This window comes from Astatotilapia calliptera, chromosome 20 (assembly GCF_900246225.1).
Source record: "Astatotilapia calliptera chromosome 20, fAstCal1.2, whole genome shotgun sequence".
NCBI lineage: Eukaryota > Metazoa > Chordata > Actinopteri > Cichliformes > Cichlidae > Astatotilapia > Astatotilapia calliptera.
This window is the reverse complement of record NC_039321.1, coordinates 7,526,113-7,543,467: the sequence shown is the minus strand read 5'-3', so window position 1 is coordinate 7,543,467 and position 17,355 is coordinate 7,526,113. Positions and strand designations below refer to the sequence as shown.

Here is a 17,355-nt window from a genome sequence, read left to right as displayed (position 1 = left end):
AGAATAACAGAAGGAATGTAAAGGGATGTGTGTTTGATTGCAGACAATAAAAAAGCACAAATAATGAATAACGTACTTATCAATTCCAGCTAGTTATGACTATTTTGGCATTTTAGAAAGAGGGATGAGGAATGTGGGTATTTGCTAATTAAAGTACCTCTGTCCTAGTTAAACACTGCCCATATTAACAACATATTCCTCAACCTGCTCTACTGTCTCTAATTTTCACTCTCTTTTGTAATATGTCAAACTGCATGTGTTGCGTAAATTCCTGAAAATAAGTTTTATACAATATGATCTATTATACTGGCGTGTTTCTCAGGTGAGGTTGAATCTCAGTCTTGTTAAACTTTTGTTACTCTGTGATAAATCCTTCCTATGAACTACATTCTGAGCTCGTTCATTTACAGAATTTACCTTGAGGGCAGTCCCAGGCACTGATTGCGTAATGAGCTGCCGCCTTACTCAATCAGCTGCTAATTATTGGCAGATTGTGAGCGTAATTTGAACGAGAGGCGTGCCACAAATTTGCCCCGCACTTTAATGTTCTTATATTTTGCCCTTGGTGCTTCCAGACTATTCATAACTGGAAAAGGTTGGCGAGGTCAGCTAAGAGTCTTCAGTAGACTTCCCCAAAGCCCAGAGGTCTAGCGAGACCTGGGCTTAACAAGGCAGCACGCTTGATCTGTAGAGAAGAAAGTGAATGTCTACAAGCTCTCAGCATGTTGCTCTGTCCTTTTGCTGGTGCCGAGTTAGAGTAGACAATCTGTCATATAGGGTTCTCATGAGCAGAATCATGGGCAATACACACACATCCTCTCAGATCGCAGGAAACATAAAAAAGGAGGGAAGACGATGAGAAAGAAAGAGAGAGCATTTATAGAGACATTCGGCTTCTAATGTCAGCACATCCTCTGGGAAGCTTTAACTTGACCTTTATGTTGGACCATAGTACCTCTCTCTTTTTCTCTTATTCTCTACCTCCTCCCTGTGCATTCCTTCTCTTTTTACCCATTATCCAGTCAGCTTCCCCTTTGCTCGCCATAAATCTCATATGCTCGCTTTTGCTGCAGTTGCCATTGTCTGATTCACACATGCACAGGGACGCAAACGCACTCACTTCGCACACATATACGTGCACCATTGCTCCTGCAGAATCTAGCAGAGTGCAGTGCGTAAAAACCTCATCTAGCACCATTAACAGTTGTTCATTCTTACTCAGCCCTTCACAAAGGTTGTGTGTCAGGCTAACCAGACCAGAGCTTCAGCTTGCTTAAATGGATTTGGGAGTTTGCAGTGGGAGCTACACCTGCGTACAGAGCTGCAGATTAATTATAGATTGCTGTCGGGCCCAAAGTGGAGGAGGAAACGTTCTGTTACGTAGCTGCCAGCCTTTAAGAGCACTTACGCAGATGAGTGGATGATGGTAGGTGGGCAAGTCAGACTCTGTGTTATGCATCTGGACAGGCAGCAAATAAAGGTTTGCCATGGTATGCTAAAAAAAGGAAAAAAAAGTAGTTCTTGATATGATTTCCAAGTCAAATTTACAGAAAGGGTTAATAAGCCAATCAAAAAGAAGCTCTTGCTACGATAATTACATTCTTTGGACATTGAGAAAATATTTTTAAATAACACAGTGTCTAAAATACCAGATATTTTGGTGTATTTTAGAACAAAATAACTCATTGAGCCTGCATATAAAACCAAAGACGATAAATGAGTGAGCTGAAATGTCACTCGACAGGGATAAATGGTACATTGAAGATGACACTTTTTTTTGTTGCTTTTTTCATTTTTTATTCATCCCTTACCTCAGAACTTTTTAAAATGCATATTGCATAAGATGGGTCGATGAATTATTTTGTTTAAAATATTAATAATTAAGTAAAGCACAGCATTCAAGTGTAGCCAAGAGTAGCAAATAGATGCACAGTGCCACCAGAAAGCATGTATTCAAATGGCTGCAGCATCTGGATACAGGGATTCATATCAAAGGTAATGCATATGAAGGGCTCTCGCTATGTATTTTGGCATCACTCTTACACAGATTTATTATGACAAGGCTGACACTAGATGAGAGAATGAAAAGGAGAGCCTGTCTGAATGTCTTTTGAACCCAACTTGACAAATGCCAAATTTAAAAGATGGGGCTCAGAAGATAAAACGCGAAAGACTCGTGCACAAATATTTCTCGAAGCTGTCAAAGTCAAAGGGAGTGATGGAATTATTATTTTTTCTTTTATCTGATGTCCATATAGAAATCTGGGAAAAGAAAAGGAAAAGAAATTTAAAAAGCGCATTGGTATTATTTTCTTTTAAATGTAACTAGATCTGAATTTGTGAACAAATCCTAACAAGCAAGTGTTTCACAGTATATTTTTATTGATGATGTTTTTTGGGCGGGGTTTGTCACAGATCACAGCAGCCCTGGATCAGGATGAACAGGCAAGGAAGCAGAGGTTGGCCTACAAAGTGGAGCAGCTCATCTCTGCCATGTCCTTTGAAAGCTGAGAGTGACTACTACTGAGAGAATGTGAGAGAGAGAGAGGACCACAGTCTTTACGTGACCTACCAAAAAAGGTCTTGCATTACTTACCTCTCATGATGGGAGCTGAAACCATGAACCAGACCTGGGACCTCTGTATCTACAGCTGGACAAACATACAACTGCTTGAGTTTGTAATTCTCCCACCTCCTTCCATGACGGTGCCAACGCAGGGCCCGAAGACTGAAACGGAGGCCTCCCTGCAACTGGAGCTTTTGGCATGAGAGACTATACCAGAGAAGGGAACCACATGGCTTGTATTTATTTTTTTCCTTTAATTTTCCACAAAGGACATCTTCTCTGTTTGACAGGGAATTGTATGTTCCGTGAGTGTGTGTGTGCATAAAAGTGTGGGTGTGCATGAGTGTGTGTTTGTGTCATACTGAGGAAGACTCCTACAAGAAATGGAGAAACAGATTTATTCTCTAGCAACTCGCGGCTAAGTGTGAGGCGGAGAGAAAAAAGGCGAGAAGTAGAAGAGCAGATCTCATGTTGGACAGCTGAGATTGCATTCAGAGTTCTCAGATTTTATTTTTGTACTTTGTACATTTGAATATTATCAGTTGCGGTTCCAAAATATCCACCTCGGATCCCAAAAGTGTTGCTATGTAAAGATGCAAAGCGCGTAACACCACTTTAGATTAGCGTGATAATAAAATGGGCCATGACTCGTGTCTTCTCTCACTCCTCTCTTTGGACTGAAGCTTCACGCAACATGGACAAAGCCTCTGGTCTTTATTTAATCAGATATGTATAGGAAATCATAAAACATGTGGCCATCACATAAAAGTTAACAGAACTCTACATGTGGTGGTCATTACAAGTTAAGCCAGCATGCTTGCACCTAAACTGAAGATGATGAAATCTGTAGTGTAATTAGGAGGTGACCTCAGATAAGGATCACTCTGGTATCAAAGGCTCTTTACAGCAGTTAGCTCATCTGTGTATGTACCAGTTGATACTTGCCAATCATTGTATGTGAATGTACAAATTTTTGTTTTTTCATTTTGTATCTTTGTCTGTCTGTTTTAAGTTTTACTACAAAAATTGGCTCATTTGAATTGAGCTTCATAGATATTTCCTGTAGCTTGTTGTGTGAAGAACTCAATTTTGTTCATCCTGGCCCTGTTCCATCCAACTGCTTCTTTTGGCCTAAATTGCTTTCCTTCTAAAGAAGAGTGTGCATCGTTATAGTGTCTGTTAATGCTGTAAAGCCTGTGGCGTAGGCTGCAGTATCCAGAGGTACAGTGGCAGTTTGAAAAGAGCAGGTAAAAGCAGCTGGTTTCTGTGCTCACATTTTATGTCCACTTTTTTTTATCTTTTCAGGACCTCGATCAACCTTTTGTGTAATTTGCATGCATGGTGTCACACATCAAAGTGTTTGAGGGTCCGTCTTTTATTTTTCTCAAGTGCCAGTGAGTCACACTCTAGTTGGCCAGTTGAAATGTTAGCTGATGGAAGATCTTACCTAACCACCACATGTCTTCGCACAGATAATAAGAAGTCTGCGTGGGCCTAGTTTGACAAAGTGCCAAAAGATCCCGGTATTTCAAGTAGTTCACAAATGTATCACAATCGGTTTATGCTTTACAGAGGAAGCAACACTCGCATATTTGAGTGTATATTCAGTTAAAACAGAAGACTTAAAAACTGGAATGGTGAGTTTTCAAACTCACTAAAGGTACGAAACATAAGCGGGGGGCGAGAGAACTGAGAATAAGAAGAAAAACAGAGTTAAAGTGTGTTTTGTGTCATGTGATGCATCTCCTGACTTGAACCAAACATTAACAAGCTTAGAAGCTTATGTAACTCTCCAGACTTTAGCTGGATGACAACAAACTGTAGATTTCATCCTCTGGATAGGTTATTTCATTTCTTCCAAAATATATATTTGCTTGTTGTTTACATCAAGTACTTGAAAAAAAGGTAGTAGTAAAGAGTTGTACAGTGTACTGCAATTGTGTGTGTTGAGAGCATGATAAAGGTGGGTGAAAGGTGCTTCTTTTCTCCGTGGCCTTAGATACCCACCTGCTTAGTGTTCCCATACCTATTACTTCTCATCTAGGGCACCATCCTTTCAGTGCTTCAGAGCCCGTTAGGTTTGTTTTCTCTCTCTTCTCTTTTTTTCTTTCTTCTTTTTTTTTTTGGTACTGCTACCTGGCCCTGGCACTCGGCTGAGAACTGTCTTAGTGAGATGCAGTAAAAGGAAAGGTGAAGAGGCTGTGGCCTTGCTTAGGTAGACGTTGCCTCGTGCAGTACTCGGCATCCTGAGCTGTTTGAAGAGAAGTCTTGAGAAATGAGGAGCAATGGAGAGGTAGAAAGAGTGAAAACCCCTTTAGCTCTAGTTTCCTACTCCAGCTTTGAAGCTTCTCTTTGATCTGAGTCAGTTGTGTTCACAGTGTGATCAGGAGATGTAAAGAAAAAAAAAAAAACATCAAACTAACAGGCAAGGAGAAATGCAGGCTGAGGTGACGACTGAGTGCTATGACTGTACCCGACCAGTGGGGGCAGAACTACGAAAGACCATTTCATCTGTTTATTCATCTGAAAAAGCAGCTTCTTACAGAAGAGCTTTGCCAACACAAAAGAGAAGATATTAGATAACTTATAACATAACTGCCTTAGCCGAGTTTGATTCTTAAACTTAAGTTTTTTGGTTTCTTTTTCTTTGCAGTGAACATGACATTGATTCGAAAACTTTGTATGTTGTTTGCAATAACTTATTTCACAAAGTACGAGAACTGATCTTTTAGTAATGAAATCTGTTCATGATCATAAGATCATATTCTTGAACTTGGGAGATCCATAACGTTTAAATTGTAATGCCCAGATCTAGTAACTATTGATAATGTTAAAGTTTTGCCATAAGTTATTTAGTTTTTTCTGTGTGTTGTGAACGCAATACACTTCTGTACCTTCTTGCTACTTAATCCTCTGCTCAACATCTACAGGTACACAATTACACACACAGTACAGACTCAAAGCAGAAATCTTCTTCCTTTTGATTAAGGTGTCTTCCCAATTTCAGCGAATAGAATTGTATCCTCCTCATACCTCACATTGCTTTTATGTAAGTAATGCTTTTTATCATTTTAACAGGACCTAAATGCCTTTTCCTTCTCCAAGGAATAAAATGTATGTTTATTACAGTCCTTCTAACTCTTAGATGAGCTCGCCCTATACAGAATAGTGATGAACAAAATCAGGCACACAAGTTGGTGAAGAATGGCTTTGATTGTTTTTTTTATTTTGTCTTTGTGTGTGATTTTTTTGCATGCATTACAATTTATGTTTTAGTCATGCCTGGTATTCCATATCGATCTGCACCATCGTCAGCCTAATGGCAATTCTTCCATTTGCAGATGTCTTAAATCACAGCTGAATGCACCTTTTTTTTGTGAAAGAGTTTTTTTTTTTTGTTACTAAATAATAGCTTGTTTCCATGCTGTATGCTCATTTCTAGAAACCTTTTTAATTCAGTTTGAACTGAGAAGAAAAGAAGTTTGTTTACTCTTTCTGCAGTGCAGAATCCCATTTGACTGCCAGTTGTGTGATATGGAGAGATGCTCATAAACACAACCTCTTTTCAGATGAAGTTGATTACTAATTGAAGATGCTTTGTGCTCTTTTTGGCTCCTGGTGAAGTGTGCTGCCGAAGAGATGGTGTCGTGGCTTCGACTGGCGTATGCCATTCCTTATACAAAACAAAGAATTAAATTAGCATTTCTTGTGTTTGCTTTTTGGCATCAGACAGGAACTGAAAAATCCAGATCAGTGTATTGCTCACCACGTATTAAATGAGTATCCTTCCATTATAAACACATTGTAAACAAACCCTTTGTAGACACTGGAGTTCTGTAAAATAGTAATTACTGGCGATGATGATGATTATAATAATAATAATGGCTGTCTGTTCTTGTTTTATAAAAGTGTTGTGAAAAATTGTAAGAAACTTAAAATATTTAAAAAGGTTGTTCTCTTGTTTTTTATTTGCTTTGATTTTGTTATGATAATATATTATTGTGTACCTAATGTAAATATGAAGCACACCTATTTTGCAAGCCAAGGATTCACTTTGTACTGTTGTTATATATAAATAAACTTTGCTGGTTAAAAATTGCGTAGAACCAAAAATCAGTTATCACGTTATTGTCTTTGTTTTAAGCCAATGGAAAGAGAGACGACTTGCAGCTGGTTCTGAAGCGAGTCCTCAGGTGTTTTGTATCTCCGAAGGCAGGGGTTGCCCCCCTCCTTCTTCTCCCCAAGAGCTACAGTTCCAACAGAGCTTAAAGTTCGCCAGTACTGTGCCGGAGGGCTGTTTTCAATTCATAAATGTATAATTATATTTCCAAGGAAGTATTCTCACTCATTTTTCTAACTGTTGCACAGCAAGAACAGTGCTGCATCGGTTTCTACACGGCTATAGGAAGCTTGTATTTTGTTTTCCCCAAATAGACATGCATTATTATCACAGTAAGCATTTGTTTACATAGTGGCTCAAAAATGTATGCAACTATTTGGTTTTGATTTTAAATCATGGTGGGCAGTGGGCATAGTATGTTGTATATTTTTATGTTTGTTCATATATATATATATATATATATATATGACCTACATGTAGGTTTTACCACAGCTGTCATTCCTTTTCCTTCTAGTCTACAGCACCATAGGCTATGTTTTGTAATTTAAAAACTGTAAGATGCAGAGGATGATAAATTTGTTGAACTGCTTTGCTTTTGTATAAGCATGGGGAGATGCACCCTAGTGGCTTAATGAAAGAAGGTTGTTTCAAATCACTTTCACTTGTGAAACTACAACCATCTTTTACATCCAATCTGTGCTCCACGCTTACTGACTCAGACATTGCTGTCCACTCCAGCTTTGACTGTAAAGGTTTATGCCACTGCTACACATTTTCAGCTTATTATGCAAACCTTTTTATATACATTATAAATATACATTTTTCTTTGGTTCTGCAAGAAAATATAATTTACATTTTGATGCTACTGTACTTGAGGAAGCCAGAAAGCATGAAAACAGGTTAACAAAAAGTTTAATGGCTACTCCTTGACCTTGCTTCACAACTCTGTTAAGTTTAGTAAAAGTCAGAGTGGTATCATTTATTTACTTCTTTCTTTATTAGCATAGTCCTGCTGACATCAGTTGCCTTGAAAACTTGATCTTAAACAGGATTTTTACATTTGTGCCAATCTGAGAGAAAGGGAGACTCAGACCAACATTTTTCCACCATAGTCCAACTCGGTGAGAGATGTCCCATGTGTCGTAGTCTGCTGTAGCTTCTCTGCAAGACAGCGACTTGCAAGTTGGCAAAAACTGAATGTGTTGTGAAATTAGGCATTATTAATTTCCACAGAATAAAAAAGTAAATATGCAGTAAAATAACATTTAAAGTTGTTTCTTTTGCCAAAAAAAGAAAAAAAAAGAACAGAGCACGAGGAGCAGAGTGAGCTGTGTAAATGTCAGCTATAAGCTATCTGTAGTTCTGACTCTGAAGACACTACAAATTTGAAGCAGTATGGATATGGCAGTCACAGCTTTAGCATCGTTAACTCAATAAGTAACAGACACCAGTGAGAAATGAATTTCAGGTGTGAGGGGAACCAGAGGAGAACTGTGATAAGTGACCAACATGAGCTGCTTTCCTTTTCTTTTACAAAACAATAATTTAACATTAGCTGATACTTTAAGACAAAACAGAAACAGCTTTGTAAAAAATAAAGTCATGATTCTCATCTATACTAAAAACCAGCGTCGTATGGAGACTTTTACTAAAAGGCAATCAGGGACTATGCTTCCCTCCGCTCACCCACCCAAATCATCCTCCTCCTCCACTATTTAACAATTTAACAAAACAAATTAGATGAGATTAAAATATGCCATTTGTGTTGCCTGTCTTCACTCTGCATGGAAGTCTTAATTTTTCCTCACTTCTTACTGGTAAAAGAGTTGTAAAATATTACTACTTGTATAGTTAAATGCATATCTACTATAGATAGTGAGAAGTGGTGGAGGACTTTTTCAAACCATTCATTTTAAATTATTTATTCTATTTAATTTCCTGCATCTTTTTCTAGAAAATGATATATTTGTGCTGACTGGAAAAAAAAACAGTTGTTCATAAGTTCTGAAACAAAACAAAAGTATACTAAAATATACAAATAATCAAAAGAAATTAAAAGGCTTGTTCCTCAGCCAAGTTACCAAACATGTTTTTTTTTTTCCTTCACATCAGATTTCAGAAGTAAAGTGTTGACATTATCTTTATTGTTATTGCACAAAAGGACAAGAGCATGACGGTAAAGACAAATAATGCAAAGCTGAGTGTATGCTGACCCCATCTGAGCACCCACACCCTGATCCTCAGCAGGCAACAAAGACGATGATGAGCAGTCAGGCTTGAAATCTCCATTTCTGCCTGTTTATGTTTCTAAATTAAAATCACTGTGGAGATCGCTTTAAGGTCTCTTTGAGGTGGTTTTCAACTTAGCATTGTGTTTGTATGTAAGAACTAAAAGAAACATTGTATGCGTGTCTTGTGTTGTTGTCTGGGACTGTAGCCTGTGGTTTATATTGTTAACTGCTAATTATGAGACAATGGGTTTCAGGCCATTTTACAGAGTAACAGAAAGTAGTGACGTGATCAGTGAAACTAATTACTTTTTCCAGCAAGTAATTAAGTTACATACAGCATTACTTTTGAGTAACTTTTGAGTAATCACCCTAACACTATTTACAGAACAGCTCATGTTTTATTAAGATGAATCTCTGAACGATCACCAATCACCCTTGCTCCCCTTGGCACCTCTAAAATGAGCTGCTGCTGAAAGTCGCATCATGCTCCAAGCTTGAGTTTGAGCAAACCACACTCTCACAATAATATACCATGATGAAACTCAGACTCAGTGGCACCAACTAGTACACAGAGCTGGGGGGGACTTTGGGGGGACTTGTTGAAAAAAGAAAACAGCTTTTTTAATGAACAGCAGAGTGCTGCTAAAATCCACACTTTTTCATCTGAAATAAAGTATACATGTCTTACAAATTTACGAAGCTTTTACATAAGTAAAACTGAATTTAATTTAATTGAATATTAATTTCAAAGAAATGTATACTTTAGTTGTAAGATTTGCATTACCGTTACTTTTCTATTAATTTCACTGGTTTGGTTGGTTAGTTGTTTGTTTCAGACCAAGTTCTGTTAATCTTGTAGATAAATGTCTGTGAAACTACCAGGAGAGAATTTTGCATTTGAAATGAACACCTACCACCATGTTTACTGAGCATCATGGTGAAACATTTTTCACTTTGGCCTCAAACGTCCAAAATATATTGTTGCAGAAATCTTATGGTTCAGATGCAACTTTGCAAACTTAAGCTGACATCTTCTTTTAAGAAATAAGAGGCTTTCCTCTTGCAACTATTTCAAACAATCCATACTTGCTCCATCTTCTTCTAACTGTACTGTCGTGAACTTTAATGTTTATCATGCTGAATGAGGCCTACAGAGTCTGATGTGGAGCTCCTGGGTTTTTTGCTGTTTCTCTGAGCATCCCACAGTCTGATCTAGTGGTGAATTTAGTCAGACGGTCACTTGTGAGAAGAGTGGCAGCTGTCTTGAATGTTCTCCACTTGTGAATAATCTTTTTCTCTGTATAGTGATGCAACTTTATATTGATTGGAAATAGCCTTATAACCCTACATGGGGCGATCGTGGCTCAAGTGTTGGGCGTTTGCCTTGTAATCGGAAGGTTGCCGGTTTGAGCCCTGGCTTGGACAGTCTCGGTCGTTGTGTCCTTGGGCAAGACACTTCACCCGTTGCCTACTGGTGGTGGTCAGAGGGCTCGGTGGCGCCAGTATCCCGCAGCCTCGCCTCTGTCAGTGCGCCCCAGGGTGGCTGTGGCTACAATGTAGCTTGCCATCACCAGTGTGTGAATGTGTGTGTGAATGGGTGGATGACTGGTTGTGTAAAGTGCTTTGGGGTCCTTAGGGACTAGTAAAGCGCTTTACAAATACAGGCCATTTCCCAGATTGATGGGCAAAAATCGCTTCTCTAAGATCGCTGCTGATGTCTTTCCTCCTTGGCATTGTGTAACACACACCTGAGTCTTTTATAGCGGTGGTCACACTTGCTGATTAATTAACCAAGTGCATTTGATTAGGAGAATCTGGCAACTACTTATCCTCTTAATTCTGGTGGAAGGAGAAAAAGTTTAAATTAAACTAAACTTCCTGTTTTTCTAGATTCTGATATTTAGTTCAAACTTCACCAGCTCCTTTTAACCTGCCTAAATAAATCAGGTTTCTGACACGTTTAGCTGATTACATTCACTATATTTGGATTAACAAGCAACAAAATCAGTTTACTTAATAATGAAATTGATTTGCTTTCTGTCTTTCCCTTTACACTTCCTCTTTTGAAGCCTGACCATTGTCTCCACAAATCTAACAGCATGCGGGCTGCAGGGTGATGCATGTCCGTCTTCCCATAGCTCTGGGTTCATCATGAAATCGACCTAATGCTCTCACTCACCTCCTGCTGAATGCTTAACAGGAAAACCAACAGCTACAACGTACTGAATTGCAGTCATTTGTCTTCACACAGGTCTGTTTGGTCAGGCTAGGCCCAGCTTCTCTAAACCAACACAAGGGCTCCAATTACATTAGGTTAGTAATAAAGGTGTGGGTCAGTGTGTGCAGCTGGTCTAAAATAGCCCTGAGGTCATTCATTCCACCAAGGATGACTGAGAATAAGGCATCAGATCACTCTACTTATTAAAGAAGATTGCAGAATAAGTAAATGGGTACAGTGAGAAACAGAAAGGAGGTTTAGGTGCCCATGCTAGTGTGAAGTCTAAGTAAGATTCTTCATCTTTAACAGCTCATTGTGTAATAATGTCACACTGACATTGTGGCTGCTGGCTCCTTTCAACCAAAACAATGACAAAATAAATTGTGCGACAACCGCACCATTATTAGATAGTCTTATTGTATCATATGACTATCTAACGGTGTCATGCCTGATATAAAAGTAGATTGAACAGAATCTATTGATCTGTTTTATGGATGATCATTCATTCTGTATGACACACTTGAAAGATGTAGTCTCACAAAACTCATCGAGTTGTCATAAACCTGCTTTGTGCTGCTTAACATCTTGGGGCAGTCAGTGTATAGAGCAATATGTGTTCTATATCTTGAGTCCTTTGGCCATCTCTTCAGTTTTTTTCTGTCTCTCTCTCTCTAGGGAAGGTCTAATCCCTGCTGCTTCTAATCCTGTACTGCTGAGACCAATTCAAATCCATGCGGGACTTAACGCCCTGTAATGCCTTTACAAGTAGTTGCATAAAGCTGACATCCCATTCGTTCTGGGTAGGATTCTCAGCCTGGATTACAAGGCAAAATCTGAAATAATTAATGTGAGGGTGCCAGGGGTGATTTCAACCCTATTTCTTAGAAATAGGGTTGAAATCTGTGTATATTAATTTTTAAGTAAAACAATCCCTAATACATTTTTTGGACCTCTGTGCTTCCAATTCTCATGGCTGTTTAAATGTTTGTTGAAAGTTTTTGACTTGCCATCATGTTTTGGTTTTTTCCCCCACGTCTGTCTAGTCTCTATGTGTTCTGTCTCCATGGCTGTCTGCATTCTCTGTCTTGTCTAGTTAAGTTGTTTGTAGTCCTGTCTCTGTATTATCTCCCTACCTATAACCATGTCCCTCTCTTTGTGTTTCTCCCCATGTTTCTGTCTTGCCACCATGTCTGTTTATCCCAAGTACCAGTGTCAAATTCACGTCTTGGTCTGAGTCTCAGTACGTGTGTGTGTGTCTCATGTTAAGTTTTGCTTGATTTGACTCGTTAGCAGTGATTCAGTTCAGCTGTGTCTCCATGTGTCTCCACTTCCCTTGATCACCCTCTTGTGTATATGTTGTATGCGTCTCCTGCTGTTTGTTGTCATGTTCGCCCTCATTGTGGGTGCTGTGTCTGTCTGTTCGTCTGTCAAACTTGGCTTTTTGTCTGTTTGTAGTCAGTCAGCTGGTTTGTTCTGTGCTCTGTTATAGTTTTGCTTTTGTTTTTTGTTGGCTTTTGTGCCAGCAATAAAGCTGTGGTTTTTAGTTTTATCGCTTTCTCCTGAGTCCTGCATTCCAGTAATGTCCACAGACTTTAGAAGGGAAGGTGGAATGAATCAAGTATTTGTACAATATGGATTTCTTACAATCATTTACAAATACAAATAGCAATAAAAAATATGCTGTTTATAAGACTTAAATAGATCACATCAGCAAGTGCGTGCTGCCACTAATTGCATTACCTCTGGCTAAGACGAATAAGCAATCTAGTATATTTTGGAAAGCAGATACATTTCCTTCTTAAAAGATACCACGCTGATTATATCAATTTCTTGTCATAATGCTACAGTCATTGCGATTGTAATGGCTGTAATGTTTGAAAATACATTAGAAGAAAAGATAATGGGTGGTGTTCTAATTTCATGAAATAGAACCCCACAGAGAGTGTGGGTAAAATGAGAAAAAGGAAAAATGGTAGGAAGAGAAAATGCAGACCAGGTTTTGAAATAAAGGAAAAATACAAACCAAGTAATTGACTGTAAAGAAAGACTCATTTTGACACAGAGAATAAGAAACCTTAAGAAATCTTATTCATGCTTAATATAACACAAAAGAGAAATATGGGTTGCGGTTGTTGAAGTTGCTCTGAAAGAAATTTCGAACTAACATGAATCCAGTTTTTATAGGGACTCAGCACAGGCTCTATTTATAGTGTGGCTTCCCGCTGTTGGAGCTGTCATTCTTGCTGTGCTCTGCAGCCCATCTCACCTGCCCCATACGATCCTCTCTCTCATTAGAACGCCACAGCAAAACACACGCCGCCACGTCTGTTGGCGCACTGCATGATTCACAGGTCAGAGACTCATTCACCAGCACGTGTTCTACTATTTACCGGATGTGTTATTTTTATGTGTGTACGTAATTGTCAGTGTGTGCAAGGTTGTTTGAAAGCACGTGTGAACAAACTAGTGCTTAATCTGCAATATGAGGCCTGGGGATTGTGTAAACATGTTCATAAGAAACAGGAAATTGTACAGGTATTAATTGAACGTTTCTCTCATGCATGGGCATCTAGAAACTTTCCCAATGACATTTGCTGACAAGAAGTTCTTCGACTTTTCCGAGGACTGTGGTTGTCCCTTTTAGCAAGTAAGGCTGATGATCAGTCTCTGGTTGCGACTTGTCCAAGCTCCCTGAGATGGTAATGAGGCTCTCACAGCAGGGCTGCTGACAGCCTCCTGTTGTGTGGCCTCATCTCTTTTAGCAGTGCACAGCAAAAACAAAGAGGTGGGTGGCTGGCGTCAATTCGACCCAGTGCCCCCCGGTCCACCCATACCAACTGTGCTTCCAGAAAGTGCAGGGGTAAGTATTTTTCAGCTATGCAAATACACGGGGACATTAAAATACACAAGTGCACCCAGGAACAGGGATGTGTTATGAATATGAAGTCATGGAACAAATATAATTTTGTGTGTCTGTGCACCATGTGTCCACACACACACACCTACACGTGCACACAGCGACACTAACTCAACTACCCTGCTGCTTTCAGGCGCAGGGTGCAGGTGAGAAACGCTTGCCAAATTTCCCTAGCTGGAGCACTCGTTTGCATATGCAGATGTTAATTACCACTGGAGCTTGTATGGGCCAATCGGCAGGCTGCTGGAACAGCTTGTGCATCTCTCTCTCTCTCCCCACAGGTCGCCGTTTCCACGGTTACTCCCCTGGCTGATAATAAAGATAATCACCTCAGATTTCCTTCATGGCTCATTTTCTCCTACTCGCTTCTGAAAGGCCAGAGCGCCGCTGTCTGATTTTCCACGCCGAGCTCTTATCAGTGCGCCAGGGCCGAGGACTGGGGTGGGGGCCAAGTCGATGAACCACCTGCCACATACTCACCAGAGGGGACAGATCTGTTCAGTCAGGGTCTCAGATATGGTGGGGTAATGAGTGCGAGATCATCCATCCGGTATGGTGTAATTGTGGTTGGAATAAGAGCTTGGATGAGAGCAATGTCAGATCAGATGAGATCTGGTGAAGGCTGTTATCACACAAAGACTGACAGGACTGATCCTGGCCTGTGCCGTTTGAAAGAAAGTAGGGTTTCAAAAAGATTGAAATTAAGAGCATTAGATCAAAGGATATCGATCAGATAATTTAGACTGAATTATTCTTTGACCTCAGTGGCAGTTTAAATGGTTAAAGGTGATGAGGTGCTTGGGTAATTCTGAGTTTCATGAGGTGCATTTGTCAGTGTAAAGCAACATGTTTAAATTTTTACACTACACTTAATCTTCTTTCACCGTAATCTCTTGTCATTAAACATGGCCCGTTGTACCACTGTATATCCAGTTGATACCTCTTAAAGCAAGCCATCTGCTATGGGCCTGTACAAAAGATCCAATTCCCGCTCAGTCTCTCTCTCTCTCTCTCCCCCTCTGCCAACCCCCCCCCCCCCCCCCCCCCGTTCTTTCTGTCTCCCTCCTTGCGCTCCCTTGAATCCATTGTCCGGATAGAAACGTGCCTTGGATAGCAAGGCCTAGCTTTCGGCACACTTCTTTGAGAATTATTTAAGGTTTAGGAGTTTCTGTGAAATGAATATTTGATGTGGAGGACCTGAGCGTCTCCTGACGAGCCCAGAGCAACACTTCAGAGAACGACTGGGGTGAGGTGTATAGCTCCATGCTTCAAAACACACACACACATGTGCACACACACACACAAAACATCACCCGCTCATCACCATACCCAGAAAATATACCAGACATTTTATGGCAGATTATTGAATGAAAAGGTCTTCATTGTGAAGTCTGGAGGCTGTCCAATCTGATCCTGGATGCATGTTGTCCGAGGCTTTTATTTGCCTTTTTCCTTTAACCTTTCTTTCTTTTTTCAAGATTCTTCATAATATAAACCATTTCTCCTTCTTCTTCTTCGTGTTTGGTATTCACTATTCAGGCCTTTTCTTCTCCTCAGGTTTTCATCAAAGTGTATGCCACATTACCATGAATCGTATGGCAACAGCAAAGCCCTTATGTTTTATATGCACTTATCTCCAGTTTTTCCTGTTACCACAAGAGTGCAGAGTTGAGATGTTCAGAAATATCTTTTCCCTTTGATGGTGGCATTTTTAAAAGCCTGGTCTTAGAGTGCCATCTCATGGTTTGTGTGTGAGATAACTTGTGAAAATTTTCCTCGTGAAGTCAAGCAAACAAGAAGCAGAAATCAAACCATTAAAACTATTAATTGTTCAACAAAAGACATGTTAATCTGGAGTCTGAGCTCAAATATTGTGAGAAAATAGATCAATAATAATATATTAAATATGTTGTTCCAATAAGATTTTTCTTGTAGATCTTGATAGAGCCCCTACAGACCACAAATTCAGTCACTGAACTTTGGCAAAAAACATTAGATCTGGTTTGAATTATCAGGTTTTACACAAGAAGACCTCTTAACTGCTGACAGTCTGATTCATGACATTACACTCCAGAGATTAATCAAACAGATACATATAATGAGAGCCATCTGAGCAGCCAGTACGTTAATAAATTCAATCCACAGACCTTATCTGACCGTGTGCTCCCAGAACATACAGTCTATATAGCAGGACAACTTGGGATGCCAATAATATGATAGACATCTGGTGTCACGCAAATGAGTGCGTTTGCTTTTTTTGGATCGTGACTGGGATGAATGCAACAATAGATCTAAAGTTTCAAACAAATAATTTAAGAGATTTAAAAACAAGCACAGTCAAATATAATAAAATGTAATAACAAAATAGATGATGCTGTTCTTGTCTTTCTTGTCTCTGTTTTTCTTCATCATCGCCTGCTGTTGTGACAGAACAAATAAATAAATCAGATTAGTTATATAACTTGGACTAATAAATGATTGCTCAGTGGAACTCCACAAACTGGGATTTTCAAAAATATGTCAAAGTGAAGTATGACTTCTGAACTGCTTTTTGAAGTACTAAATACTTTGGTCTCTGCAAGTGCTTATCTCTGCATTAATATGCATATATTGTACATAAAAAGGATTGGGGATTTTAAATCTCCTGGGATTCTGATGTAGAATCTCGGAGACCCAAAGCACTCCCAACCTCTGCAACCCCCTTAACCTTGAGCATAAATCACTTCAATATGTCTACCAAGCCACTCAATAAGAGCCAATTAGGGCTAGTTACAGGACTGTAGAGTTTGCCCTTTTCAAAAAAGAAAGAGAGGAAAGACATAAGGAAGCTGGGGATGAAGAGGAGACTGAAAAGGAGGTTGTGGAGAGACTAAAAGAAAGGCAGAGAGAGAGGGAAAAGGGGAGTATACAGTATGAGGGCATGTGTGTGGCAATGGCTGTTGTTATTAACATTCTCTAGTTTATTGTGGAATCTTTTGAAAAGTGCAAGGAAAAAGGAATAAAAAATATGCTGTGTTGACTAACTTTCCAGTTCGGAATATTGTATTCAAGACTTCGAATGCTCCAGAAACACTTGCACTCGGTACATGTGTGCTTTAGGCATTGGGCGGGGTCGGCAGGGACCATGGGACTTGTATGGAACAATAGGAGAAGACTTCTTCCAAAGGGGAGTGCTAAAAAAACATCTGTATGAGATCAAGGCAATGGAGAGAATGAGCGAAAGTTAAAGGTGGGAGGAGAAAGAAGGAAAGGATTTTGGCACTGCATTCAGACAAAAAAACAAAACTGTGTTTTGGAAAGCAC

The 17,355-nt window shown here is 39.5% G+C and overlaps 1 protein-coding gene across 3 annotated transcripts in view; it reads left to right on the top strand.

Annotated features, from left to right (window-relative positions):
- The window catches only part of plxna2 (plexin A2), a 160,804-nt gene extending 155,827 nt beyond the window's left edge, over positions 1–4,977 (top strand). For all 3 annotated transcript variants that reach the window (XM_026153904.1, XM_026153903.1, XM_026153905.1), the window contains exon 32: positions 2,416–4,977. In XM_026153904.1, coding sequence (XP_026009689.1) covers positions 2,416–2,511 — 96 coding nt within the window. In that variant the 3' untranslated portion in view covers positions 2,512–4,977. The remainder of the gene's footprint in view (positions 1–2,415) is intronic.
- The last annotated feature ends 12,378 nt before the right edge of the window (positions 4,978–17,355 follow it).